This window comes from Papaver somniferum, chromosome 7 (genome assembly GCF_003573695.1).
Source record: "Papaver somniferum cultivar HN1 chromosome 7, ASM357369v1, whole genome shotgun sequence".
Classification (NCBI taxonomy): Eukaryota; Viridiplantae; Streptophyta; class Magnoliopsida; order Ranunculales; family Papaveraceae; genus Papaver; species Papaver somniferum.
Window position 1 is genome coordinate 73,183,142 of NC_039364.1, and position 26,491 is coordinate 73,209,632.

The 26,491-nt window shown below is 36.6% G+C and overlaps 3 protein-coding genes across 4 annotated transcripts; 2 read left to right on the forward strand and 1 right to left on the reverse strand.

Moving 5' to 3' along the window:
- Positions 1-1,148: 1,148 nt before the first annotated feature.
- LOC113297614 (lipoyl synthase 1, chloroplastic-like) lies at positions 1,149-3,746 on the reverse strand. Its single transcript, XM_026546142.1, has 7 exons — positions 3,279-3,746; positions 3,034-3,197; positions 2,800-2,890; positions 2,560-2,717; positions 2,059-2,230; positions 1,859-1,969; positions 1,149-1,563 (listed from the first exon to the last, which is right to left on the reverse strand). Exons 1-7 carry the CDS (start codon positions 3,645-3,647, stop codon positions 1,480-1,482), a joined length of 1,149 nt encoding a protein of 382 aa, XP_026401927.1. The 5' UTR covers positions 3,648-3,746; the 3' UTR covers positions 1,149-1,479.
- A 214-nt stretch (positions 3,747-3,960) lies between these two features.
- On the forward strand, positions 3,961-9,042 carry LOC113297615 (DEAD-box ATP-dependent RNA helicase 5-like). The gene is made up of 13 exons (XM_026546143.1): positions 3,961-4,446; positions 5,012-5,136; positions 5,347-5,454; positions 6,145-6,225; positions 6,464-6,542; positions 6,643-6,728; positions 6,804-6,860; positions 6,950-7,017; positions 7,335-7,403; positions 7,618-7,711; positions 7,979-8,143; positions 8,284-8,376; positions 8,575-9,042. Exons 1-13 carry the CDS (start codon positions 4,005-4,007, stop codon positions 8,665-8,667), a joined length of 1,560 nt encoding a protein of 519 aa, XP_026401928.1. The 5' UTR covers positions 3,961-4,004; the 3' UTR covers positions 8,668-9,042.
- Positions 9,043-19,746: 10,704 nt separating this feature from the next.
- Positions 19,747-25,133, forward strand: LOC113297616 (pentatricopeptide repeat-containing protein At5g27270-like). 2 transcript variants are annotated; one of them, XM_026546144.1, is made up of 9 exons: positions 19,747-20,338; positions 20,962-22,369; positions 22,498-22,809; positions 22,922-23,026; positions 23,109-23,196; positions 23,345-23,466; positions 23,678-23,742; positions 23,837-24,552; positions 24,715-25,133. In XM_026546144.1, the coding sequence occupies exons 1-8, from the start codon at positions 19,802-19,804 to the stop codon at positions 24,392-24,394; spliced, it is 3,195 nt and encodes a 1,064-aa protein (XP_026401929.1). In that variant the 5' UTR covers positions 19,747-19,801; the 3' UTR covers positions 24,395-24,552; positions 24,715-25,133. The 2 variants fall into 2 exon arrangements, with proteins under 2 accessions (XP_026401929.1, XP_026401930.1); XM_026546145.1 differs by having other exon boundaries at positions 19,802-20,338; positions 23,837-24,547.
- The last annotated feature ends 1,358 nt before the right edge of the window (positions 25,134-26,491 follow it).

Genomic DNA, 26,491 nt, shown 5'->3' on the forward strand with positions numbered 1-26,491 from the left:
GGTGCATCTTACAAAAAGAAGATTCTTCGATGGGATATGCTTTCATATTGTACTCTGCTGATGAAGAGACATTCATGCACCTCTCGGCGGGTTCGGAGTGGGCTACGTCAGCTTTTCATGCATAAACAAAAGCCTTACTGAAGGCAATCACGTGGCTAAAGGACAATATCTTATCAAGTATGGTCATTGCAATGGATTGTAAAGCTTTCGCAGACAAATTAAACAAGGTGGCTTCAGAATCTCCGTGGTCGGCAGAAAATACATTGCAGGAAATAAGAATAATTCTGGACGAGCTTCCTCAAGCTAAAGTAAATATATAAAGAGAAAGAACAACAATGCAGCGGACTACATCGCTAAGGAGGCAAGACTAAAAAGACTACAACACATGTCAAACAGCCTAAACCAACGAGTTCACAAATCTATCATAGATTCTAATTCGTTTGATAAAAATGATTCTGTAAATCTGTTGTATTGCATTTGCTAGTTCTAATATATGATCTTTTCCATCAAAAAAAAATAGTTCCTGATATGTAGATGTGGGAGTATCCCTTATGTTTGGTCCCAGCTCAGCTCAACAAACTGGCTTTAGACTTGGGATGGATGCTCACTTGAGCAAGCGCAAACTCTTTCCTTTTGCTAAACCCGTTAAGAGCTTCTCCAATGGTGGTTGTGTGTGTTTCCTAGGTGGCAACACAAACAAGACATCCTCATTCCAATTTTTCCTTAAATTTAGGGAGGAAAAATAGTTCATCTCCAATGATGTTGTTTGTGATTTTTTATGGATTAAATGTAAAATTTATTTTTACATTTTTAGATTTTATTAGAGCTAACAATGGTTATTTAATATATTTGAATTAGTTTAGGTAAGCAAAAGCTTACTAAACTAGACATTCACCTTGACAATGTCTAAAAAATTTTTAGGCCATGTCATCTTCGCATTGATTTAAGAAGTTGGGTTGGAGAGAAATTTAGGCCATGTCATCTTCGCATTGATTTAAGAAGTTGGGTCGGAGAAGAATTTTAGAAAAAATGAATGTCTATCCTATGCGAACTTAGACATTTATCTTCACATACATTCCATTGGAGAACCTCCAAGGTAAAGTCTGATTCGAATAATCAAAACTACAGTGACGAAGATCTGCATGAACTGAAATGCCAAGTTCTTGGGTGCAATAATTATACTCATAAAAGTCATAACTAAAAAGAGCTTCTACTTGATCCTTATTGTATTACAACACAAATGATTATCACATAAAATTGAATCACAATGAAGAAGAAGACTTGATCTTCTGCCTCTGAACGGGAAAAGGCTGAAGATTCAGAACAAGGCCAGAAGTTATCTAAGAAGCCGACTTTTGCATATGTACTCCCTGCTTTTAAACGGTTGACGTTTGCCTGCTCCAAAATCAGCACCTCTAGTTCGAGCTGCTTCTGGTGAAAAATTGTCACGAAAAGTATGCAGTCTTCAAGGTGGAAGTTTTAGGTTACAGTAGAAACATTCCTGACACTTTCTCTCACTATATTATTAACGAAGAGCTCGCCTGCTCTATATGAGGATCGAACCTAGAAAAACCATCCAATTAAACAAGTATCAGCAAGGACCTCTTGAGAAGATATAGATTGAATGCAATGCTTAAGAACTAGGATGAGTAAAATCCAGATCACATTTTCCTTTCAGGATTGTAAAATTGTTCGATAAAAATAAGAAATGGTAATGGTCTTCTGCCATGCTGCTTGACTTTTGATACTAATAATCATGGCTTTGATTAGTATTAGGTAATGAACATGTATTGCTTGAATTCTTACGAGCAAATCACATACATGAAATTTCAGAAAATTTACAGCTCTAGACACTTACCAAGGGTCCACTGGCAACATAACGGAAACCAATTGATTCTCCAAATTCCTTCCAGAAGGCGAACTTTTCTGGAGTAACATACTCTTTGACAGTCAAGTGTAATGGAGTTGGCTACACAAAACAAACCTTTCATTCTTAGTGACACATACCACAAGTGTTGAATATATTATCAACTAAATAAATATGTACGTTATTTTCACCTGTAGATATTGCCCAAGTGTCAAAATATCAACACCAATAGCCCTTAAATCGGTCATTGTTTCCTTCAACTCCTCGTCAGATTCACCCAAGCCAAGCATTATAGACGATTTGGTCACCATCCCTTCTTTGCACAGCTTTGCGTGTTTGAGTACAGATAAGCTTTGGTCATACCTGTTTTGTTAACTGAAGAAATCAGTAAATATCCAAGATACCCAAAAAGTAGCCTCTGAAGCACACTAAATGGAACATCAACTCTGTTCAGAATCGAAAATTGGCAGGGGAAGCTCTTAAAGGGTGACGTTGGATTCATATATGCATGCTCATCATACTCATCCTACATTAGTAAAGAAACTGAGGCGAGTTACTTAGATAAATTCTGGCTGCACTAAACCTTAATCTGGAGAGGAGGAACACTCCTACTATCTAGTTTTAAAATGGTTTCATCAAGAGTTAATATAGCAAAAGTGAAACAAAGATAGATAAGATTATTGTGTACTCACCCAGCCCGAGGGTCTCTGACAATTCGTTGAAGCCGTTTTACAGTCTCAATATTGTGAGCAAAAACATCTAAGCCTGAGTGTACCAACATCGTCACAGCTTCCAAATCTCCCTCGAAATCAGAAGTTAAACATTCTACCATAATTTCAGGCTTGAGTTTCTGCAAATTAAATTCTAAAATCAAATCAACTCTGGTTTTGTAAACAAGTCGTTATTGTTTTCTTGAGGAATAACATATATACCTTCATAGCTTTGACTGTTTGAGCAAAATGACCACTTCCACCGTCGGGTAGATCATCTCGATCAACACTTGTCAGCACAATGTAGTCCACACTGTTACAGACAATAACCACCATTAGAGAGAAAAGTATCACTTCTACAAGCAAAGCCAATATACAAAAACACTATATGAAATCTCAAAACCAAAATTGTTTTCTGAATGCGTATAACAGTATTAAGTGGGTAATATTTGTTACCCCCAGCTTGCAATAGCCTTAGCAGTATTCTCGGGTTCCATTGGATCAGGTGGAGCTGGATTTCTGCTAGTTTTCACAGCACAAAATCTACAGCCACGAGTACAAGTATCTCCTAAAACCATGATTGTTGCAGTTGAAATACCATCTCCTCCCCCATTCCAACACTGTACTTAAAATTTGATTTAGCACTCAACAATGTAAATGTCTAAACATAAAATGAATGAAGTTTAGGAGACAAAAGTTACCTCTCCAATATTAGGGCATTGAGCTTCTTCACAAACAGTATTTAGTTTCAATCTTGATAAAGAATCTTTAACTTGTTGAAATCTTTCACCCTGGGGTGCTTTTTGTCTGAGCCATTCAGGTTTTTTCACATTTGGATCTCTACCAGTATAAGCACCCATACCACCTGGATATGAATCCCCATTCTTATGTTTAGACTCAAATAACTCAGAATTACTTGATTGGCTTACGGTTTTCAATTCTGATGGTGATGAATTTATAGCTTCAGATCTAATGATCTTTTTCCATGAAATTGAATTTGATGGTTTCGGTTTTGGTTGTAAGAATGAAATCGACGGAATTGAGGGTTTTGAAATCGATTGATGAATCATTTTTAAGATGAATGAGAAAGAATTCAATAGAGACAAAGTGTTCTGAATGGAGGGAGTTCAGCTTTGTATGTTTTTTGTATTGTAATCTCCGTCACAAAATTTGGTGGTAGTTTAACGGTTTGTTAAACCTAACATTTTTTTTTGGTGCTCATAAAACTCGGAGGATTTAACACAGTAGAAAATGTCGGCCGATTGGACTCGGGAATCGGACACATGAGCACGTGCTTTTCTTTTTGGTAATTAAGTTTAAAAATAAAGGGTAATTTGAAAAGTGTATTCAGTAGCTAACCCTAATAAAACTGAAACTATCACAAGCTTGAGGTTTTGGTTCTGTTTCGTTTTTTGGTTGCAGTCATCATGGGAGGGAAACTAGAAGAACAATACAGCGAACCAGAAACCCTAGAAATCAACAAGAAGAAAAAGAAGGAAAAGAAGAGCAAAAGGAAAAACATAGAAGATGAAGAAGAAATTGAAACCTTAGAAGTGGAAAAGAGTAATAAAAAAGAGTCAAATAAGAAGAATAAGAAGAAGAAATCAAATGAAGAGAAGAATGAAATTAATGTTGTTGTTGTTGAGGAAGAGATGAAAAAAGAGAGTGTAGCTAAAAGTGTAGTTGTATCGGGAAATAATAGTAAAGATTTGAAGTATAAGCCTTTGAGTTCTTTCAGTGAAACCAGATTAACTGACGAAGTACTTGAATGCTGTAAAACATTTAGTAAACCCTCTCCTATTCAAGCTCATGCTTGGCCTTTCCTATTAGATGGTCGGGATCTTATTGGTATCGCTGCTACTGGTTCAGGTATATTTTTTTATCTTAACTTTTTTTCTGCTAAATATGTTGAATTTATCCAGTAGAATGATGTAAGGCCTTAAACCCTAAACTCAGCCATGAAACTGTGATATTCAACAGGTATCTCATTTATGAGACAGTGTTGATATTTTTAAAAATGGAAAATAAGAACGAATTACTGAGATTGATAGTTAATATGGTGGCTAGAATTTGTGGCTGGGATGTTTGGGTGAAAGCTTAGCTTCTTTCTGGCTAGTGAGGTTCGGATTGTTATTTATTATTAGATGCTTGAGCCAGAGAAAATTGTAGACCTTAATAATGACAATCTTATAGCTACAAGTATGACCTGCTTAGTCACTGGTATCTGAAATAGTAACTGTAAAAGCTTAAGCAAAAATATACAATAATCTCAGTGTGCTGGAATCCATGAACATCTAGGAGTGTTACTGTATTCTCTCTTTAATAGAACTGTCTTCCACCATACCATGGTTAGGCTTTTCCGTTTGTTAGGTGCAGCATTTTTTAGTTTCTGCTGCTAGTTGATGATAGACTGTGTAACCTGTTTCTTGATCAGGGAAAACTTTGGCATTCGGGATTCCAGCTCTCATGCATATTCTGCAGAAAGGGAAAAACCAAGCATCTAAAAGAAAAAATCCTCTTTGTCTTGTATTGTCACCCACAAGGGAGCTAGCTCAACAAGTATGTATTGTTCTGTATTTCATTTATATTTGTATATATTTCATTTACTATGGCTTTTCTAATTGCACAAAAAGAGGAAGAAATTCTTTTTGAATTTTGCAGAAAGCTTTCTGTTGCTGCAATTTTAATGGGCGTTTTATAGTTACATTTTAATCCTCTTTGAGTTGATATGATATAATGTATTTTACTCATATGAATTATTGATGGCAGATTGCAGATGTTCTTTGTGAGTCTGGAAAGCCATGTGGTGCAAAGTCAGTTGTCGTGTATGGAGGAACATCTAAAGGACCTCAAATATCTGCTTTAAAGTCGGGAGTTGTAAGACAGTTTTGATCTCTGTTAAAAAAAATTATGAGTTACATACATGCAAAAGCATCCACATTGGTTATGGTAAAATGGTATTTATGCCACATAGTTATCGCCATTGTGTAGGTGAAAAGGCTAATGATAAAGCTGAATGGTATATATATACCATTTATGTTTAGCATTTAACTGGTGAAGTTTAAAATCCTGCACCAGGGTTTCAAACTCCGCTTGATTGAAAATGTATACAAGTACTGCGTGATAGTCAAACCAGTTTGAAACACCTTCTAGAGTTTAGGCGATGTTGGAAACACCTCCCAGAGTTTAGGCAATGTTTGAAACACCTCCTAACTCTAGGAGAAGTTTTAAACACCGCATACCCTCATTTATGATAAATATAAAACTCCGCTTCCTATACATAACAATGTCCCGTTGTGGTTTTGTCTCTTGAATGTTGAAATGGTACGCTATAGTTAGGTTCTCCATACCTTTTTAGCATATAGCATTGTGGATGCTCTAAAGCGTTTTTCTTATTTTGTGTGAACTGCTTTGTTTCCTACACTGAATTTAACTTCTATGGGAAAAAGCAGCTGAAATGTTCCATGTAACTCCACATTGCGTAATTGTGTTTAGAACAGAATCATCTTACTACTTGAACATCATGAAATTCTTCTCATTTATTTACTTTTTCCATTTGAATATCAGGACATTGTTATTGGAACTCCTGGTCGCTTGAGGGATCTGATTGATTCGGGATTTTGTTGTCTAAACGAAGTGTCTTTTGTGGTAAGTTTAGTGGGGTCTCAGAAGTGTGGTTGATTAATATCTCATCTTTATTGATCTGTAACCAATTTTTTTGTTTGTGATTGCCTCTAATCCTCAAACTTATCCTTCTTTTTTTGACATCTAAAATATATGCTGAATACATTTATCGACATCGTTCACTTTAAATACAGTCATCTTGAAATAAATGAAAATACTAGTTTAGGCGCTGCTTGACACACGCTGAAAATTCATTTGTTAGGTTCTGGATGAAGCAGATAGAATGCTTGACATGGGGTTTGAACCCGAAGTTCGTGCCATATTGAGCCAGACAAGCTCTAGTAAGTGACATGCTCATCCTACTTAAAAACCTTTAAACTTTAAAGCATTTCCTCTTTTTGATATTTGCATGGATATTTGACACTGGTGTAACATGTGCAGATCGCCAGATGGTTATGTTCAGTGCAACTTGGCCTCCTTCTGTATATCAGTTGGCTCAAGAGTTCATGGATCCAAATCCTGTTAAGGTGTGCATCTTCATAAAATGTCCCTCTGTTAACAATTTACATTGCCGTTTTCTTAATCATTGGTTTCATTATTAGGTGGTTGTGGGATCTGAGGATTTGGCTGCCAACCACGATGTTTTGCAGATAGTAGAGGTATTATGGAAGATTTGCTTGCAGTCGATCCTCTTAATTAGTTGTTAATCAAATCTAGATGGATGTTTAAGCACCTTTACTTGTTGTAGGTTTTGGATGATAGAGCGCGTGATGCACGTTTGACCACTTTGTTAGAGAAGTATCACAAGTCGAAAAGGTAATGTTGTTTTTTCAAGTTGTTTCTGAATTCGGTTTTGTCATCCGAAGTAAACGATGTCCTATTTTGCATGACCCAAGCTTTCTGATTTAGCTATATATGTAATTAATGGCTAAGAAGGGGCCTGGTCCTTCCGAGCGCCTCGAAGAACCAACTTATAATCAGAGTGTAATAGTGTCACCATGAGTGATTATTATAAAAGCTGATGTTATATTTCAAAGAAATTATTGTATTTTAGACCCTACTCCTCTTTAAGATTCGACTGCTTTGACCTCCTGCTGATGCATTTTTTTGTTGTTGCTGTTTTTGTTTAACAGTAACAGAGTTTTAGTGTTTGTGTTGTACAAGAAGGAAGCATCTCGTGTGGAAAGCATGCTCCAAAGGAAGTAAGACCCTTGTTCCCTTGACATTTGTCTAAGTTAGTTCCTCTTATGTTGACATGTCATTGACCCTTATTTTGTAGGTTTCATTTGTTTCACTATTTTGTGGATCACACAATGATACTTCCAGAATAATATTTAGTTGTGTCATATGATGAACTTTCCCATTGTACAGTATATTATTATTTTGAAAGCTAACATCCCATACTTCTGATTACAGGGGCTGGAAGGTTGTTTCTGTACATGGAGATAAAGCTCAGGGTGAGCGTACAAGATCACTTGCATTATTCAAAGATGGAACATGCCCATTAATGGTAAAGTCACTTACTACATGATGCCCATGGGCATATTTCTCAATGATACGCAGTTTGTGTAATAGGGGGTCCGCTTAGGACCAAAAATTCAATATGTATGTGAGCTGGTTGAATTAGTGTTTATCTGGTATTTGTAAATGCTTAAATAAAATAATCACCTAATGACAACATGATAGAGAATGGGAGAGAGGGAGGGGTGATTGTTTGTACTGGTGGAATATATACCCTCAAAAAAGATTTATTTAGTGAACATTTAAATGTCTGCAGATAGCTACTGATGTAGCTGCTCGAGGATTGGATATTCCTGATGTTGAAGTAGTGATCAACTACAGCTTTCCTCTTACCACTGAGGACTATGTTCACAGAATAGGGAGAACTGGCCGAGCTGGTAAAAAGGGTGTGGCTCATACTTTCTTCATGCACGAAAACAGGGTATGATCTAAAGACCATTTTCTAAGTTCCTTTCCACCATTCCAAAAACTGCAGTGAGAAGGCAAAAACAAACTCTGCTTTTTCTTTTAGAATTCATTATATTCAATTCAATATAAGTTTTAATGTGCGCACCACCACAGGGTCTCGCTGGGGAGTTGGTGAATGTTCTTAGAGAAGCTGGACAGGTTGTGCCTGAATCCCTTATGAAGTTTGGCACTCATGTGAAGAAAAAGGTGATCATCTCACAGTGGACAACTTTTCTTGCATTTTTTTGTTGTCATGTGAATTCATAACATGGTTGGGGAGTAGGCTGGGGCCATGCTTTAAGCATATCGATATGTGGAATGCTATGAGAGTGCAACAGCTTAAGTGCTTGACAGATAATATGTTCTCGTGTCGAAATTTTGCTTGATCTCAATTACTTGTTTCAGGAATCTAAGCTCTATGGAGCCCACTTCAAGGGAATTAGTGCAGATGCTCCAAAGGCGACAAAGATCACCTTCGACAATTCAGATGAAGATTGATTGCATCTTCTGCAAACAGCAAAACTGCAAAAGCTCCCATCCTGCTTCACTTTCGGTGTCGGATGAATGCCAAATAGTGGTTTGTTTGAGATAAATCAGTAAGTGTTGGTCTTTGTCTACTGGAAGCAATTTAAAATGAAAGTTGAGCCTGAGAATCTTCTGTGCCTCAGCAACTAGAATGCTCCATATAGGTTATTTGTTTAACAATTTTTTCTGTGATGATTTGTTCCTATAGTCTCTAAAGGGCATCAGCTAGTAGCTGTAAAAACTCATAATGGGAAAATGAATCTTATTCATGTTCGACCTAATTTATGTATTATGGAGAAAATTTTGCTAAATCTTATATAAGCTTATGCCAAGTCGTGGTTCCAGAAATCTTGTTGTTTTTTTTTTTGAAGAAAAGGATAAAATTGTACAGAGATACAACCATCATGTCACGTGAAGATCATTAAAGGTAAGGATAAAATTGTAGATCATTTTAGCGCCAGGGTTCCATGGGTTTGATGAGCAATTTAGGCAAAGGATTTCTAGCTCGGTTCCTGAAATTTGTAAGACTCCATTAATGTCTTTACGAACTATAGCCGCCTTTGAAGCTGGAAATTACTTCTCTAGGAATCATTTTTCATCTCGGTCCATGTTGTAATGCTCTTTGAGGGTAGATAATACAACCATTCTTCGGCTAAGTCGTGTAAGGAGAATGAAAAGGCTTGTAACATAGCCATATCCCTATCTTCGTCTTCAGTACTTTGCCTAAGACTTGTCATCTTGTGTTGAAATACTTGAAGATGACGGTTTGGATCTTCAACAGGAAGTTCCTTGAACTTCGGTAGATGGTGAATGAGATTCGACTTCAGCTCCACTGTGTCAGTTAGAGGAATACACAATGGTTACGAATCTAATCATGGAGACGCCAACTCTCTCAACTTCTCCTCCGCAGGTGGAGGATTAACCATCTCTTCTGTTTTAGACGGTTCTTGTTGTAGTTTATGGGATTCTTGTTGTACTGTTTCCTTGCGAGTTGTAATCTCACAACGTTGACAATCCCACTGTTTAGGTGCCAGAAATCAAGTATATCTGAAACAAGATTCTCAAAAACTAAGTTATATACGAGAATAGAATTTAACAAAGCAAGAACAAAGCAAAAAGAAAAAATAAAAACAACTAAAATCGTTCGCTGCTCCCTGGAAGCGACGTCGTTATTCGCAATTTAGGATGATAATTTTTTGATCCATTTCTTGCTCAACACTTAATTCTTGTATTATCTCATTGATGATATAACACTTAAAAATTCAAAATGTAAATTTATGAATTGTGAACTTGTAGTTTGATAAGGGAATTTTGGCTTTGTATTTCTGAACAACCAACAAGTACCCTTTAACAGTGTTAGACCACTGCTCGGTCGAACTCGCAAGCGTTGCTATGTAAAGCTTGTTTGTCAAGTTTAGTTGTCAAAACTACATGTCTTGATTTCTAGTCTATTTATAATTATGTCTCGGATTAGGATAGAATGTGTAAGTTGAGCTCTAGACTTCACGACGTTCATCGATTGAAGACGAAGAACTACTAAGGGGAGCTTGTGGAACTTCATCAACAAAAGGTATGTGGAGACTTGAACTCATCTATCACTCAGAAGTCTATTCTATTTTATCACCTATTGAGACAAAGTCGTATAGCTATATAAACTTTACATTATACACATTTGATATTTCGAGTTGAGTTTAACTCGCTTATATCTTTCTCGAAATATGTGTTGGAAAGTTTTTTGCTTTAACCACGTTCATCATTATTCTTGACGAAAGTCAAAAGATGATCATGTGAAAATCACCTGGTAACATCTTACATGATTTGTGTGAGACAGTCATTTGATGTAGGCTCGAAATGTTTCGTATTGATCATTTGATCACTTGAAAATTGCTTATAAGCTAATAGTTTGTGTGAGACAGCTATTGTCGTCTTCTAAGAATGTTTCAATAATTGAAATGGGAGTTAAGAGCTAAAACCCATGTCTGGATACATTATGGTTAGTGTGCAAACTGTTTTGATGGAATTCGGGACCGGAAGTTTGCATACCCGTTCGCAAACTTATTCAACTGTTTAAGTCATGGTACTTAAGTTTGCATACTCGTTCGCAAACTGATTTAACTGTTGAAATCCGGGAATCAAGTTTGCGTACCCGTTCGCAAACGGTTTCAACTGAGTTCGGTCCGGAGCTAAAGTTTGCGTACCTGTTTGCAAACTGTCGGCTTGTGACCAATGTCCGGAACTTAAGTTTGCGTACCCGTTTGCAAACTTAAGTGGTTCAAGTTCTTAAATTGGTTAAGTATGATTTCATACTCATGAACAAATACATTTATATAATAAGGAATGCAATCTTTGCAAACCGTGGCTAAAATGTTCATGAACTGATTCTTTTGAATCAATCCGATTTTGGTTCAATTGTGTCTTGTATACTTCTATGAGAATATAAACAATTGAACAACTCTATGTGTAACACAATTAGATTCATTTGATTATCATTCTTGTTTGATTGATCATCATATGTGATCTAGAAGTGTTAGCTGAACAAGGTTAATACAAAAATGTTCATATGGATAACTTCGGTTAACTGTTATTGAGCCAAATCAATATACACATTTAGGTGCGGTTACCCATATCTAAATGAAGGTATATTTCATTTGTGTGTAACAAGCTAAGACCATCCAACGGTGGAAAGATATTAGCTTGAATCTTGAATCAGGTTTCATCTAACGGTGAATATTGATTGCTTTGTTCTGAAGCTATAAAACCCTGATTTAAAGACTATATAAGGGAGAACTCTAGCAACTGGGAAACCTAATCCCCACACCTCCTGTGTGATACTAGTTGCGTACTAGAGTCGATTCTCTTTTAACCTAGGTTTTCTAAAACCATTATAGGTTAACGACTTGAAGACTTCATTGGGATTCTGAAGCCATACCCAACTATTTTCTCTGTGGTTGTGTGTTCTGATCTTACCTGTTCTATAGTATTGAGTATTATCTTCTCTAAGATTTGCTCGAGATTTATCTTCGATAGGTAAGATATAAAAAGTAATCACAAAGCTATTCGTCTCATTCTTTATTGTGATTCCACAATAACTTGTTCTACTACCATATAATTAATTTATTGTGAGGTGATTGATATTACTAGGATGTTCTTCGGGAATATAAGACCGGATTATCAATTGGTTCCTGTTCACCTTGATTTATCAAAAGACGGAACAGAAAACTCGTAGGTATTTCTGTGGGAGACAGATTTATCTATTCAATAGACTTTTCTATGTGAGACAAATTGGTTTATCAAGTCTTCGACTTTGAGTCGTAGCAACTCTTAGTTGTGGGTGAGATCATCTAAGGGAATCAAGTGCGTAGAGTCCTGCTGGGATTCAGAGACCTAAGGAACGCGACTGTACCTTGATTAGTGTGAGATTGGTTAGGGCTCAACTACATTCCAGACCGAAGTTAACTTGTAGTAGGCTAAAGTCTGTAGCGGCTTAATACAGTGTGGTGTTCAAATCTGGACTAGGTCCCGGGGTTTTTCTACATTTTCGGTTTTCTTGTTAACAAAACTTCTGGTGTCTGTGTTATTTCTTTTTCGCATTATATTTATTTATATAATTGAAATATCACAGATTGTGCGTAGTTCAATCAGTTTGATAATCCAATCTTTGGTTGTTGATATAAATTGATTGACACTTGAACATTGGTCTTTGGTACCGTTCAAGTTGTTTCTCATAATAATCAGGCTCGCGGATTTCTATCTATTTGATTTGTTGATTACATTGAGAAACAAGAGATATAACTCTTGGATATATTTCCATTGATTGAGTCCGACTGTCTAGTTGATTCTCTTGGAATTATATTGGATTTAGTCCATACAGATTGCCTAACGATAATATTGGGTGTGGTTGTTTGACCCCTGCTTTTTCAAACACTCCATGTAGCATTATTAATGATTACATCATGCTCAATTTGGCTATGACCCAATACCTTTGTTTTATCCTTTTTAAATTTCTTTCATGATCAAAGTAATATCATTTTGGACATCATTAACTTCAACAGGCTAAGAAGCAGTAATCTTCCCACTAACACTGTAAGTCTGCTGATCCGCAACTTCATCCAGAACTTTGTAGCACCAAGAACTTTGTTTTGACGCCTTTGCAGGTATAGAGCCTATAGATGCAGATCTCATCTGCTTAATTATGATGAAATCTTAGAGTCAAGAATTTGATAAATGTATAATTTGCATACTTTGACTAACGTTTTCTTGTATCTATTTGATAGTTTTGATGTGAATTACCTTGTATTATTATGGGAGCAGTTAAATACAAGCAACACTAATTTGAATACAACCCTATTAGAATATTATAAACCCTATAAACCGTGGGTAACCGAAACTAGTTTTCAACTTACCATGATCTTCCCGACTAACACCCCACATTTTTTTTTGTAATTTACAGTTGCAGACACAAATATAAAGAGTTGCATTCAATTAATGGTGAAACAACAAATTTTAATGATAATATCGATACTTATTGAGATAGTTCCTTTAGGAGTTTTTCTAGAAAATAAGACCTTAATAATCAAAACTACCAAATTGAATCTCAACCCATCATATCAAATTTAAATCACTATTATCTTTAATTTATTATTGAACTTACCATCAAGGTATAAGTTCTATCAAATTGACCTGTGAGGCTATAAATAATTGAGAGTTAAGTGTTTGGAATTTCAAACAACTCAATAATTGAAACCCCTCCCTTACTTGTTACTGTGATGGAAGCATAATTCTTTTTAATAAAAAACGACAATCAGAATGTATCTTAAAACTTCAGTAAGGGTTTGGGGAGATTCATTATTTTGGATTACCGCTTATTGAAAATTTTGAAAAAGAAGATGAAGATTTTGCGTATGAAAGAAGAACCCGACTGAAACCCTTAATTGAAACATCAATTTAGATAAATTGGGAATCAAGCTTAGTGATTGATGTCAATTTAGATAGATTGAGAATCATGTTTCATGATTACTTTGATTGAATTGATTAAGAATACCAGAAAGAATAAGATTTTTGGTCTAGGGTAAAATTAATACAGAGTGAAAAGGGAGAAGATGATAAAGGTAAGTTTTGTTCACCAACATTAATAAGGTTTATAATATTTTGTGTGGGTTGTATTTAATATTTATGTGGTTGTATTTAGTCATTGTTATTATTATTACCTTTGTATTTCATGTTTTGTTACATAATTGAAAAGATGTAAAAATAGTTTTGAAAGTGTTATGGAGTGAAGTACTACAAGTGTGGAAGGACCTAAGACCAAGAGAAGTGAATAATACGCGATAAAAAGGAGTTTATACCTGGGGCAGCTAGAATTTTTAAGGACAACCATCAGAATTACTCAGGGAAGCAAAGACTTATAAGGCCACCAACAATTTTTTTCGGGTGACCTCATATTCTTCTTCCTTATCCGCAACCAGTTTTCTCTGGTTCAATCGATCCCCGACTATGTTGTATTAGGCGCTAGGCGAGGCGAGGCACTAAGCCCCTCCCCTAGCGCCGAGGAAACATTCGAAAACATCAAAAGTCTTCTTACTTTGGCACCTTTTTTCCTAGGCGCCCACTTGGGCGCCTCGCGCGCCTAGGCAGGCGCCCAGTGCACCTTTTACAACATAGATCCATGATGATGTTATCTCATGTTGATGGTTGTTTGAAGAACACAAACTTTTTGGTTACCAATTACGTACTCAGGGTTTTGGATATTTTTTGAGCGGCAAAACGATGATATGGTTGCTGCCATTAGTACTGCCATTAGTGGCAGTAATTAGGATCTCTGTGATGGATATGAAGATGGTTGACGAGTTTGGAGGAAGGTGATCAGTGTGATGATGATGGATTCTTTGGACTGCATGGTAGATCCATGAACTTATGATGTCGTTGCTCGTGTTTGGTAACGGAAATAAAAACCAGTCGAGATCATTCAGTTGTTGATCATGATGGTGATGGATTTTGGAAGAAGCAAGTTTGGACTTCGTGTGTACGTCATGGAGATGTTGATAGTGATGAGAAGTTGATGGTATTATGGGTTATGAAGCTGTGATGGATATTGATGAGATTGGATTTGGAGATCAGAGTACTTTACGGTTTGGTATGAAACGAACCGTAAAAATAAGTTGAATTTTTACAAAGACGTGGGAAGATTGTGGAGTTGAACGTAGACATAAGAGAAGAATAAGAAGGGTAAAAAGAACTCTACGGTTAGGTTGGAGAAATAAGGAAAAAATTTATCGAGAAGAAGAAAAGTATGTTGTTAGTTCCACGGAACTGACTGTTAGGAGAGGTGAAGTTTATACAACCAGTTATACGGAACTGACATGCCAATGACAAGTTTATGACGGATTTGGGCTGGAATTTTGGCTTATGTGAGCATTTTTGGAAACCTATTTTGATTGGAATTTGAGCACGTGCGCTTCTACTTTTGGAACCATATTTAAGAGATAATTTCACTTTTGTTTGAGGATATTTTATCATACTTGTGGAGAGAGGAGAACACAAAGCTAGGGCTTTCTTTGGTGATTTTGGTGATTTCTCTACAATTGAACCGAGGGTTTGCAATATTTTCTTTCATTATTTTCCATGGATTTAAGAAATCCTTGAGTATATGATTTGCTCATTGGTTAAGGATGTAACCTAAAGTCATGACATGTTATCCTTTTAACGGATTAGTTTTTTTTAGTCACTCTCTTGTCTATTGTGCAATTTTTACTGTGCGTAATAATTATTTAATTGTGTTCAAATAATATGATTAGTTCATCTATATGTTTAAGTCGCGAATTAAGTATCTTAACAACTTATTTATATCTAGATAGAGTTCCTAGGTAATTTATCAGGAACCTTGACAATAAGTACTTAATTTGTGATCACTAGCGATGCGAATTACGAAGGAAGTCACAAGCAAAACTTGATATACATTGAATATGCCACGATTGTGTTTGTATTGCCTATGATTAACCCGTCTCACATACCTTAATGATTTAATCAATTTGAACCTATTTACAATGAGCACTAGGTTATTTGGTGAAAAATAATTCATGTATTAGCGATTGCAGTACCTGTCGACATTAGGAGGCGTAACGAAGTACTACACCAGTTGAGGATACTTTATGGTTAGTGGAAACATAAGAGTGATTATGACATTGATGCTTGATTGAGTAACATGTGTAGTGATGGACGGTGAGTTCCATAACCAACTTTCTCCTATGATATTTTCTAAAACATTTATAGATTTATTTGATCATTAGTCTCCAAGACCATAAAGTCTTACGCGAATACATTTTGCGTGCATCACTGACTTAAGAAAAGTAAGTTGAATTTTTACGGCAAGGTGGGACTAACAACATTTTTGGTTGACTCAACAAATGTGGTTTACGCACTTGAGTATTCTTCAGGAATGGCAGTAGGCTACCATGTTTGGATTAAGTCCAACTGTAAATCCTGATGATCATATTCTGGCAGTTCTTCTATGAGTCATTCATGGCACGAGAATGTGGGAGAAACACTAGTGGAGGAGACACACAAGTGCCATAAACTGAACCACAAACTGCCTATTTCTCAACATCAAGTATTTCAACCAGATCCGAGATGCATTCCATTATTATTATCGCCCGACAACCAAAATGAAGGTTGTTACACTGTTACACCACCACAACTAACCTCTTCTACGTTTGCAGCACAAAATACTTCTAGTTTCCAACAATCTCCTTCTGTTTTTCTACAATGTCCTACTGTTTTTCAACAGTTCTCAAGTTTGTTGGCAAGTGAGAGTATTTCGGATCTTGGAGAATGAAATTAAGGGAAAAAAGATAATAATGATGGACATTAAAAAAACTTGTAAGTCTTATTTCTGCTACTTTGTGATTCTAATTTTAATTAATAAAAAGTACTGATGGTCGTTGAAATCAAATTACTTTTAATAAGAAATAACCATTCAATTAACCAATCGAAAAACTTGTAATTGACCATGTTTGCTGAGATGCACTCGGGGGAACAACAACTAACAAGGGGTTGAACTTGTTCAAAACCTAAGGATATCGAAACAATCTTCGAAACGAAATTCCATATTTTTCCATCTTCGCCATTCCTCTAAAGATCTTGTTACCAACTCGGCATCAGTTTCACCCCGCAGTCTAAATCGATTGACTTGCATGGTTAAAGATACAAATTCATTTACTCTTTTTCTTAGTTGTCTCATAACAATTTTGTATGTCACGTATAGCACGACGACTCGGGTTACATGTGTCAATGTAGAACTTCTCGTAAACAATCGCCCAGAAATTCACTCTCATAAATTGTGCTTCAACAAGATGAGTTTGTAACAACGCAATATTTTTGCAAATTGATAAATTTTCTTCTCAAGTATACGGAGCTCGCCGAACTATCAAGGTTGAAACATCTTTTGACAAATTATATTGAGTGAAGAGATTTAGAGGTATAGAAGGTGTGCATTTGGAATTGAAATGAGGAGCATTTATAGTGGATTTTTTTTGAAAAACGATGGATAATTAGGTTATATAGCCATTCAGATGTTACAGTTGACGTTTCATGGGAGCCCATGGGCGGATTTAGTGGAGCCGCCAACCAATTATTTTGATATGTGTGGATGAAGTTAATCCACCGGTAAATTTTATTGGCCCGAGAGATTTTGGGTGAAATGTGCGATTTTTATTGATCCGCAGTGGACATACTAGTATATCCGCAATTTTTGTTGGAGGCGTTTTGTGGTTTGTTAGACCATTTTATTTACATCTTGCGCCAGCATTTATGAGTTAATGATCAGTTTTTCTCGTATTAATTCTTATACTGTCAAACACAATATGTTGATGATGTGTTTCCATCGACTCATTTTCAAAGTTTGGTCACTCCATAGTGGGAACAAAAGATTTGCCCATCCCATCGGAATTGCGTAAAGTTTTTTTTGAATCCTATTATTGGGGCTTTGAAAGTCAATGGTCTTTTGGGGCTTTTTAGGGTCATGACATGAAATAGTAAATGAGGTTATGCCTTATCACATCATATTCCTAATGTCTATTATACCCTTACCTAAATTTCACTATTCATAAAAAAAAATCTTAAATCTATAATCTATAATCTTCTCATTCTCCTTCTCATTTACAATCATGATGAAGATGATGATCATGATTTCATCATGATGAAGATCATAAAAAATAAAAAAAATAAATCTATTATCTTCTCCCCATCCTTCTCTTCTCATTCATAAATTGTGAAAAGATGATGAGCATAATTTCATCATGATGAGGATGATGATCATCAAGAAAACCCAAACTATTTTCTTCTCATTCTCCTTCTCATTCAAGATCATGATAAAGATGATGATCATCATAGAAAGAAAAAACTAAGAAAACCCACTATTTATTTTTGTTTTAAATGGTTAAAAAAATCAAATTCGATGAATTTCGGGTAAAAAAAAACAGTTTCTGAAAGTATTTACGGTTGGAAGTTCTTAGATTCCCAACCGTGAATCAAGATTACAACTGAGATAGTTTGTCGACCCAACCGAGAGTCCATGTTTCGGCTTGGTTTTTCCAACCAAAAGTTTTTCCTTTTTTTTTTTTTGGTTTTCAGAACCAGTTACGGCTAGGTTTTCCCAGCCATAACTGCACTTCGGCTTGGTTTTCGGCTGGGATAATTTGTCGACCCAACCGTAGAACGAAAAAACGGTTACGGCTAGGATTTTTTGTAAGTATCAGAAACAGTTACGGCTAGGTTTTCCAAGTCGAAAATTCAAGTTACGGCTGGGGAACCTAGCCGAGAGTAAGCATTTTCGGCGAGGAAAACCTAACCGAAATTAGACCTCTGTTTATATTTTTTATGTGATTATCAGAATAGCTTACGGTTAGGAAAATCTAGCCGTACACACTCTTTTACGGTTGGGAGTTCTTACTTTCCCAACCGTACAGGTAGGTTCAGGGTTCACGGTTGGTAAACATGTACTTTCCCAACCGTAATACAGGGTTCACGGTTGGGAAAGTGTGAACTCCCAGCCGTTATACAATTTCAGAAACTTTTTTTTTTCTCAAATTAATCGAATCAAATTTGTAAGTCAATCAAAAGTAAAAATAAATGATGGGTTTTCTTAGTTTTGGTTTTTTCCATCATCTCTATATGCAATGGAGAAGATGAAGAAGAAGAGAGAAAGAAAAATAATAGATTTTGTTATTTTTATGATCATCATCTTCATCACGATGCAATGGAAAATCATGATGTGATGGAGAAGAAATAGAAGAGAGAAAGAAGAATTATAATTTAAGTTTTCTAATGATCACGATTTCATCATGATGAAATTATGATCATCATTTTCATCGTGATTTCATCATGATGAAATGAAGGAGAAGTAAAGAAAAAGAAAAGATTAATTTTTTTTAATGGTTAGAATATATTTATGGAAAGGTATATTTGACCTTTACTATTGATTTGGTTTCTCCCTATCCATTTTAGGATGTTAGAACCCAAAAAAGCCCCAAAAGACCTTTGACTTTAAAGCCCCAATAATAATAGGATTCTTTTTTTTGGTTTTTGAAGGTTACTTTGCGAATTAACTGCCAACCAACAAAACCAAAATAACAAACGAAACCAAAAATGTACTCCCTCCGTCCCACCATTAAGTGACCTAGTTCAAGTTTGCACAATTGTTAAGGTAAGCAAGAGGAAATATATTTTTAAGCACTTTTTACAATTATACCCTTATGAATAATAAATAGTGAAATTTTGAAATGATTTATATCTCAAACTACACCGCGGATGTTCTTAAACTTCGTACCATTGAAAAATATTTTAAAACACCTACATAACGAATATAAACATGACTATCAAATTATGCATATTTCTTATAATCAATTGAAAAGATAATTTTAGAAATATCTCCTTATTTAATGATATATGTCACTTAATGGTGGGACAAAATCTAAAAGTAACTAGGTCACTTATCAGTGAGACGGATGGAGTAGTTTGAAAGTTCTATCCTCTCGGACAGTGACAACGAAATGAATCATATGGCTCTTGTGAAACTCCCAACTCCATTCCTTAAACCCTTCTGGAAGTGATAATGAATTCCCTTCAAACCCCTTTTCTTTCTCCTCCTCATCCTCCTTCCCGCCAAAACCGTACCTCTCTTAAACCACGCAAAACCCCTATATTCACCATTACTTGTTCAGTCAAACCAGATCCTTGGACACTAAGTGACGGAAATTCAATCAAATCAAAACCCTACAAAAGAGACCCTAAAAAACGCCTCTCAGATGATGATGCTCGTCGAATAATTAACGCCAAAGCTCGTTATCTTAGTGTATTAAGAAGAAATCAAGGTTCACAAGCTCAAACGCCCAAATGGATTAAGAGAACTCCTGAACAAATGGTACAGTTTTTGAAAGATGATAGAGATGGACATATTTATGGGAAACATGTTGTTGCTGCAATTAGGGTTGTTAGGAATTTGTCAACCAGGGTTGACGGCTCTTATGATATGAGGCAAGTTATGAGTTCCTTTGTTACTAAATTGACATTTAGAGAGATGTGTATTGTTTTGAAGGAGCAGAAAGGTTGGCGACAAGTTCGAGATTTCTTTAATTGGATGAAGTTGCAGGTAAATTCGCATAACCGCTCTTTTGTTTTCTCTAATTTCATTGGATTTGTTCAGTTTTTTCAGTTGATGATTGATGAGATTAATGAACTATATGCTATACAATAAGGCATTGGCAAATGTCACCCCTCAACCTCAAGGAATTAGTTTTAACATGAAACGATGGCAACTTTAAGCGGTCTGTTGGTTACTTGAATTTGTGGAATCATGAGGAGGTTTCTTTTACTAAACTCATCTTGAATTAGAATTATGATTGATTTACTAATCGGGTTTCATTAAGATGTTTATTCTAAGAAAATTGGCGAGAAAATGAGAAATTTATTGATTCTGCTGTAATACCAAACTAACACTTTGCAGCTAAGGTTTTCGATATGGAAAACCACATGTTTTATCAAACAACGAAAGGTAAAATAATATGGTTCATGATATGTTAACGTCTTCGAGTTCCTTCATCTAGTTTGCTCTTATGGTTCAGCAGTCATATGGCACCAATAGAAATTCAATTTGCAAACTTTAGCTAGATTTTGGTTCTGTTTATGCAGTTCTTTTGGTACCAGTAAAAAGCCAATTCGCATACTTTCACTAGATTTTTCAAGTTCGAAATTTACCTGTGACTATGAATGCAGCTATGTTACCGTCCCAGCGTGATCGTCTACACCATTGTTTTACGTATATACGGCCAAGTTGGAAAGATCAAACTCGCTGAACAAACATTTCTGGAAATGCTTGAAGCAGACTGTGAAGCAGATGAAGTGGCTTGTGGGACTATGTTATGTGCATACGCTAGATGGGGGCGCCATAAACCTATGCTGTCTTTCTATTCTGCAGTTCAAGAACGTGGAATCGTACCTTCTGTTTCAGTTTTCAATTTTATGATCTCGTCTTTGCAGAAGAAATCACTGCACACCGAGGCTATCTATTTGTGGAGACAGATGATGGATGTAAAGGTGGCCCCCACTCATTTCACCTATACGGTGGTTATTTGCTCATTCTCAAAAGAAGGTCTTGTCAGAGAGGCCTTTGAGACATTCTATGAAATGAAGAAATCAGGATTCACCCCAGAGGAAGTTACTTATAGCCTTCTCATCACTTTAAGTGCTAAACACGGGAATCAAGACGAAGCATTGAAGCTTTACCAAGAAATGAGATCTCTGAGAATCATTCCTAGTAACTATACTTGTGCTTCACTTTTAGCTTTATATTACAAAAATGGAGACTATCCTAAAGCCCTAGCTCTTTTCTCGGAGATGGCGAAGTGTAAGGTGGTTGCAGATGAAGTTATATATGGTTTACTTATTAGAATATATGGCAAACTCGGCCTTTACGAGGATTCACAAAAAACATTCGAAGAGATTGAGCAGTTAGGGATTCTCACTGATGAGAAAACGTTTGTGTCTATGGCACAAGTACATTTGACTGCGGGAAAGTTTGACAAAGCGTTAAATGTTTTGGATCTTATGAAGTCTAGGAACATTATGTTCTCTAGGTTTGCTTATACTGTCTTACTCCAGTGTTATGTTGCGAAGGATGACGTGGGGTCCGCCGAACTTTCTTTCCAGTCTTTATACAAGACTGGGCTTCCAGATGCATCCTCCTGTAAGGATATGCTTAGCCTATATATGAAACTTGATCTTCCTGAGAAGTCCAAGGCATTCGTTGTTCAGTTAAGAAAAGATCAAGTACAATTTGATGAAGAACTGTACAAGATGGTCATGAAAATGTTTTGCAACCATGGCATGTTAGAAGATGCCAAGCAATTAACAGAAGAGATGGGACAGAGTTCGGTTGCGATGAGTAGCAATTTCTTACAGGCATTTTTGATGATTCTGTGTGGAAAATCCAAGACAGTTGAGATAGCAGAGGATAGTTCTGTTACTCTAGATCTTCCTGACAGTATGGCACTTGAACTGTTGATTAGTCTATATTCTGTAGATGATCCTACCACTGAGAAGATGCAAACCCTGAAAGATTTGCTGCAGACCTCTGTTGGCTTGTCAATAGCTAGCCAACTTATAAGCAAATCAAATAGGGAAGGTAAGACGTCTTCAATGTGCACTAGCTTGTTTGCTGTTGTTCTGTTTATGCAAGTTCTGTAATCAAAAGAATACTTCTTCCACATGGCTTTTGATATTTGTTTGATCTGACAATCATCTCTTTTGAAGGTAATTCATCTAAAGCCAAGTTTCTCTATAATGAAGTAATCAAGCTAGGTCATAGACCTGAGGATGCAGCAATTGCTTCTATGATCAATCTATATGGAAAGCTAAAGCAATTGGATAAAGCCCAGGAAGTGTATGCAGCTGCTGCAGATTTCCCTGCTTCAATGAAACGAGTATATAGTTCTATGATTGATGCATTTGCCAAGTGTGGTAAACTGGAAGAAGTAAGCTGGATGTATGACGAAATGGTCAAGAAAGGGCATAACATAGATGCTGTACTGATCAGCATGGTTGTCAACACTTTGACCACTTACGGTGTGTTCTGCAAAATGTTTCGTCATACTTCAGTGAATTGTAAATCTAGCTATATATAGTTCTTTTTTATTTGTATTTCATTCCTAATTTTATTGCTACTCTGGGGAATCAGGCAAGCTGGGAGTGGCAGATGGAATTATCCGCAAAAGCTTTCAGGAACATGTGAAGCTTGATACCATAGCATACAATACATTTATCAAGGCCATGTTAGAAGCTGGTTAGTTGGCTACCGATCTTCTTTTAGTTGACTGTTAATAACTGAAGAGAAAGCTTTAAATGATACGTTTAATGTCTTGTAGGTAAGTTGCATTTTGCAACCAGCATCTTCGATCGCATGATTTCTAATGGAGTTAGTCCATCAATTCAGACATTTAACACAATGATTAGGTAACTATCACCATGAACTTACAGATAAGAAAAGACAGAAAGAGAAGAAAAAAAATGATCAGCAGAAAGAGAATAATTATTGGTCTAGGTGTTAAATCTTGTCTCAATTCTTCTGAGATATTTGTCTTTTGTTGGTTAATAACGGCAGTGTGTACGGCCGTGGTCGAAAGCTGGACAAGGCTGTGGAGATGCTTAGCATGGCAAGGGATTTGAATATCTCATTGGATGAGAAAGCATACACTAACATGATTAGCTATTACGGGAAGGCTGGTAATGATCCAAGAAATGAGATCTTATGGAACTGCAGTTTGAATCATACTCGTATATCTTGGAATGCCAGACTTTTTTTTTTTTTTTTGCTTTTTCTTTACTTGTTTTTCTTCATAACTTCACTTCATTTTTTTCTCATAACTTCACTTCATATTGGAATTAGTTATTTGTAATATATTTAATTTCATACTACATTGTATTTTCTATGTAGGTAAGTGCCGTGAGGCTTCTCAATTGTTCATCCAAATGCAGGAAGAAGGGATACAACCCGGGCAGGTGAAATTCCAAACTAGTATTAAATTTGCAAATTGGATGGTTTTATTAGCAAGATGTATTTCGTTATTTCTATCTATTTCTGTTTCAACTATAGGTTAGCTACAATATTATGATCAATGCATATGCTATTGTGGGACTCTCTGATGAAGCTGAGAAACTTTTCCAAGCCATGCAAAAAAATGGTTGCTCCCCTGATTCCTTCACCTACCTAGCCCTAATACGAGCTTACACAAAGTGCGGTAAATACTCAGAAGCAGAGGAAATTCTTGATGAAATGAAGAGAACAGGAATCTCTCCTTCCCTTGTACATTTCAACCATGTATTGCGTGCGTTTACGAATGCGGGATTAATGGGTGATGCTGAAAGGGTCTATAGAGACCTCAAATGTGTGGGATTGGATCCTGATCTAGCATGTGAAAGGACGATGCTGAGGGGTTATATGCACCACGGATATACCAAAGAAGGCATCTCTTTCTTTGAAAGGATAAGCAACTTTGTGGAACCAGATACTTTTATCATGAGTGCAGCTGTGCACCTGTACAGGTCAGCTGGAAATGAGATAAGAGCTGGGGAAGTTATGGAGTCTATGAATAAGATGGGGGTCTCATTTTTGTGGAAGCTGAAAATTGGTTCTAAAATGGAAGCAACTTGAGATCTAATGTAGTAAACTGCGGAACAGGCTTCTTAAAAACATGAGAAAGGAGAAGTGTTATGGACTCGGGCAATCACCTCCTCTCAGCATTACACAATTGGTGGAAGTAATGATGAAGGGAGTCAGTCATCACAGAGGCCAAACAGATGCTGTGTACGGTAATGTGGAACCTTATTAAGCTGTTTTTTGGTGAATGTTTCCCAAGTTGCACTATTTATAAGTTTTTCTCGTAAAACAACAATTGGTAAATAAAAATGTGTTATGCTCAAACCCAGAAATTGATCGAAACATCGTGACTAATTTAGCAATGTTTATTTCAGGAATCACAGCTCTATGGACGCCTAATGATGGTTACAACAGTTACCTTTTAGCAACTCATGAAGATAAATTGACCCCAAGAGCAAATAACAGGAAATATGAAGTCCGAACAAACTGGGAACTTCAGTTAAAATTAGAAGTTGGTTTTCACCGATGCGTTTGAAACTAAAACATCGTGATTGCACTCCTAAAATGTCCCCCGACCACACCACATCTTTCTGCACACTGATGAAGTGTTAAGTGCACATGCGATTGTTGTAAACCCAATTTAACATCTTTCTAGCTTCTATATATGCCACTTCTTTCTGTTTTACCATGTAAATAAAAATGTCGAAAGCACATGTTAGAAATATAAGTTGGTGTATCACCTAACTGTACTTTTTATTTTGCTACAAAGTGTAATAATTCATCGTTGTTTTTTTTTTGGAGTCTCATATCTGTCTCCGTAAGGTATTTAAGAGTTCCAGAAATGGGAGTAATTATCGAGAATACAAGATCAATATGGACTGGTGTCTTGTCATATTATCAGTTTCTCTCTCTCTGAAAACTGAAAACAAAGCCTTTTTTTCCCAAGCAAGTTGGGGTAGGGTAGAGAGGAACGCAAAGAAAGACCAAGAGGTCGGCGTTTCTATCGGTTCATCTCATGAAGATATGACATATTTTTCGCCGGCTTGCCCAACTCGACCCAACCCATTCCTTTAAGGTACAAGTTGTGTGGGTAATACACAGGTGGAGCAAAGGTCCTTGGAACTTTCCATGTCGGGTTCGTTTTGGTATGAGCTTATGTATTCACGACCACCACAGTGGGCACATCCACTTTATCCCTGCCTGGGATGCAAAGCTATGGGGAAATCCCCCTTCACATTCTTGCTAGGATGGTTTTACATGTTTATTGGTTGTAAGTTGAATTCTCGGTCCAAATTCAGATATCATGTTTCTTTAATGTGGATCGACGCTCTCCACGTGCGTCCTTCCAATTCCAATGACACTCGATATGTTCCGTCGGTTCAGATCCCATTTCACAACTTTCTCCCAAGTCAATTTCGGCCGACCTTTGCAGCCGATCCTTCCTTTAACCCGTTTGATGAGTACTGTGGGAACAGGTGCATCTAGCGATCTTTGTTGGAGATGCCCAAACCAGCACAACCGATGCTGGGTGAACATCACCCCAATTGGTGCTACCCCAAGTTTCTTGCGTATATATTCATTCCTGATTCGGTCGTGCCTCATGTGTCCGCAAGTCCATCTCAGCATACATATCTTTGTTGCATGCAACTCCCTAATGAGCTGGTTTTTAGTATCCCAGCATTCCGCTCCATACAGCACCACCGATCGAATCGTTGTCTTGTAGAACTTTCATTTCAGCTTTGGTGGGAATTTTCTGTCGCAGAGGATGCCTGTTGCCAATCTCCATTCTGCGCACCCTACTTGGGTATTATGTCTAATGTCCTCATCGATTCCGCCATCGCTTTGGATCATTGATCCCAGACGCAATGAGTCCTTCCTTGGTACTAGATGCCCGTCTAGCAAAACATCCCCGTCGTAAGACCGGGTATTATTGAAATCACACCTCAGATATGCAGTCTCGGTGCCATTGAGTTTAAAGCCCTTCTATTCTAGAGTTTGTCGACACCACTCTACTTTTTCTTCGACATCGGTCTTGGTCTCGTCAATTTGTGCCACATCATCAGAAAAGAGCATACACCACAAGATCTCTCTCTGAATGTCCTCCGTAACTTGATCTATCACTAGAGCAAAGATGTAGGGACTCAAGGATGA

What these genes read in the sequence shown, in the direction of transcription:
- LOC113297616 (XM_026546144.1), top strand. Translation starts at nt 19,802, where the DNA reads ATGAATTCCCTTCAAACCCCTTTTCTTTCTCCTCCTCATCCTCCTTCC. An exon ending in CAACACTTTGACCACTTACG is followed by an intron (nt 22,810 to 22,921) that starts GTGTGTTCTGCA and finishes CTGGGGAATCAG; the next exon opens with GCAAGCTGGGAGTGGCAGAT. An exon ending in ACATTTAACACAATGATTAG is followed by an intron (nt 23,197 to 23,344) that starts GTAACTATCACC and finishes TAATAACGGCAG; the next exon opens with TGTGTACGGCCGTGGTCGAA.
- LOC113297614 (XM_026546142.1), bottom strand. Translation starts at nt 3,647, where the DNA reads ATGATTCATCAATCGATTTCAAAACCCTCAATTCCGTCGATTTCATTC. An exon ending in GTCAGAGACCCTCGGGCTGG is followed by an intron (nt 2,231 to 2,559) that starts GTGAGTACACAA and finishes TTAACAAAACAG; the next exon opens with GTATGACCAAAGCTTATCTG. An exon ending in CACTTGGGCAATATCTACAG is followed by an intron (nt 1,970 to 2,058) that starts GTGAAAATAACG and finishes TGTTTTGTGTAG; the next exon opens with CCAACTCCATTACACTTGAC.
- LOC113297615 (XM_026546143.1), top strand. Translation starts at nt 4,005, where the DNA reads ATGGGAGGGAAACTAGAAGAACAATACAGCGAACCAGAAACCCTAGAA. An exon ending in CTGCTTTAAAGTCGGGAGTT is followed by an intron (nt 5,455 to 6,144) that starts GTAAGACAGTTT and finishes TTTGAATATCAG; the next exon opens with GACATTGTTATTGGAACTCC. An exon ending in GAAAGCATGCTCCAAAGGAA is followed by an intron (nt 7,404 to 7,617) that starts GTAAGACCCTTG and finishes TTCTGATTACAG; the next exon opens with GGGCTGGAAGGTTGTTTCTG.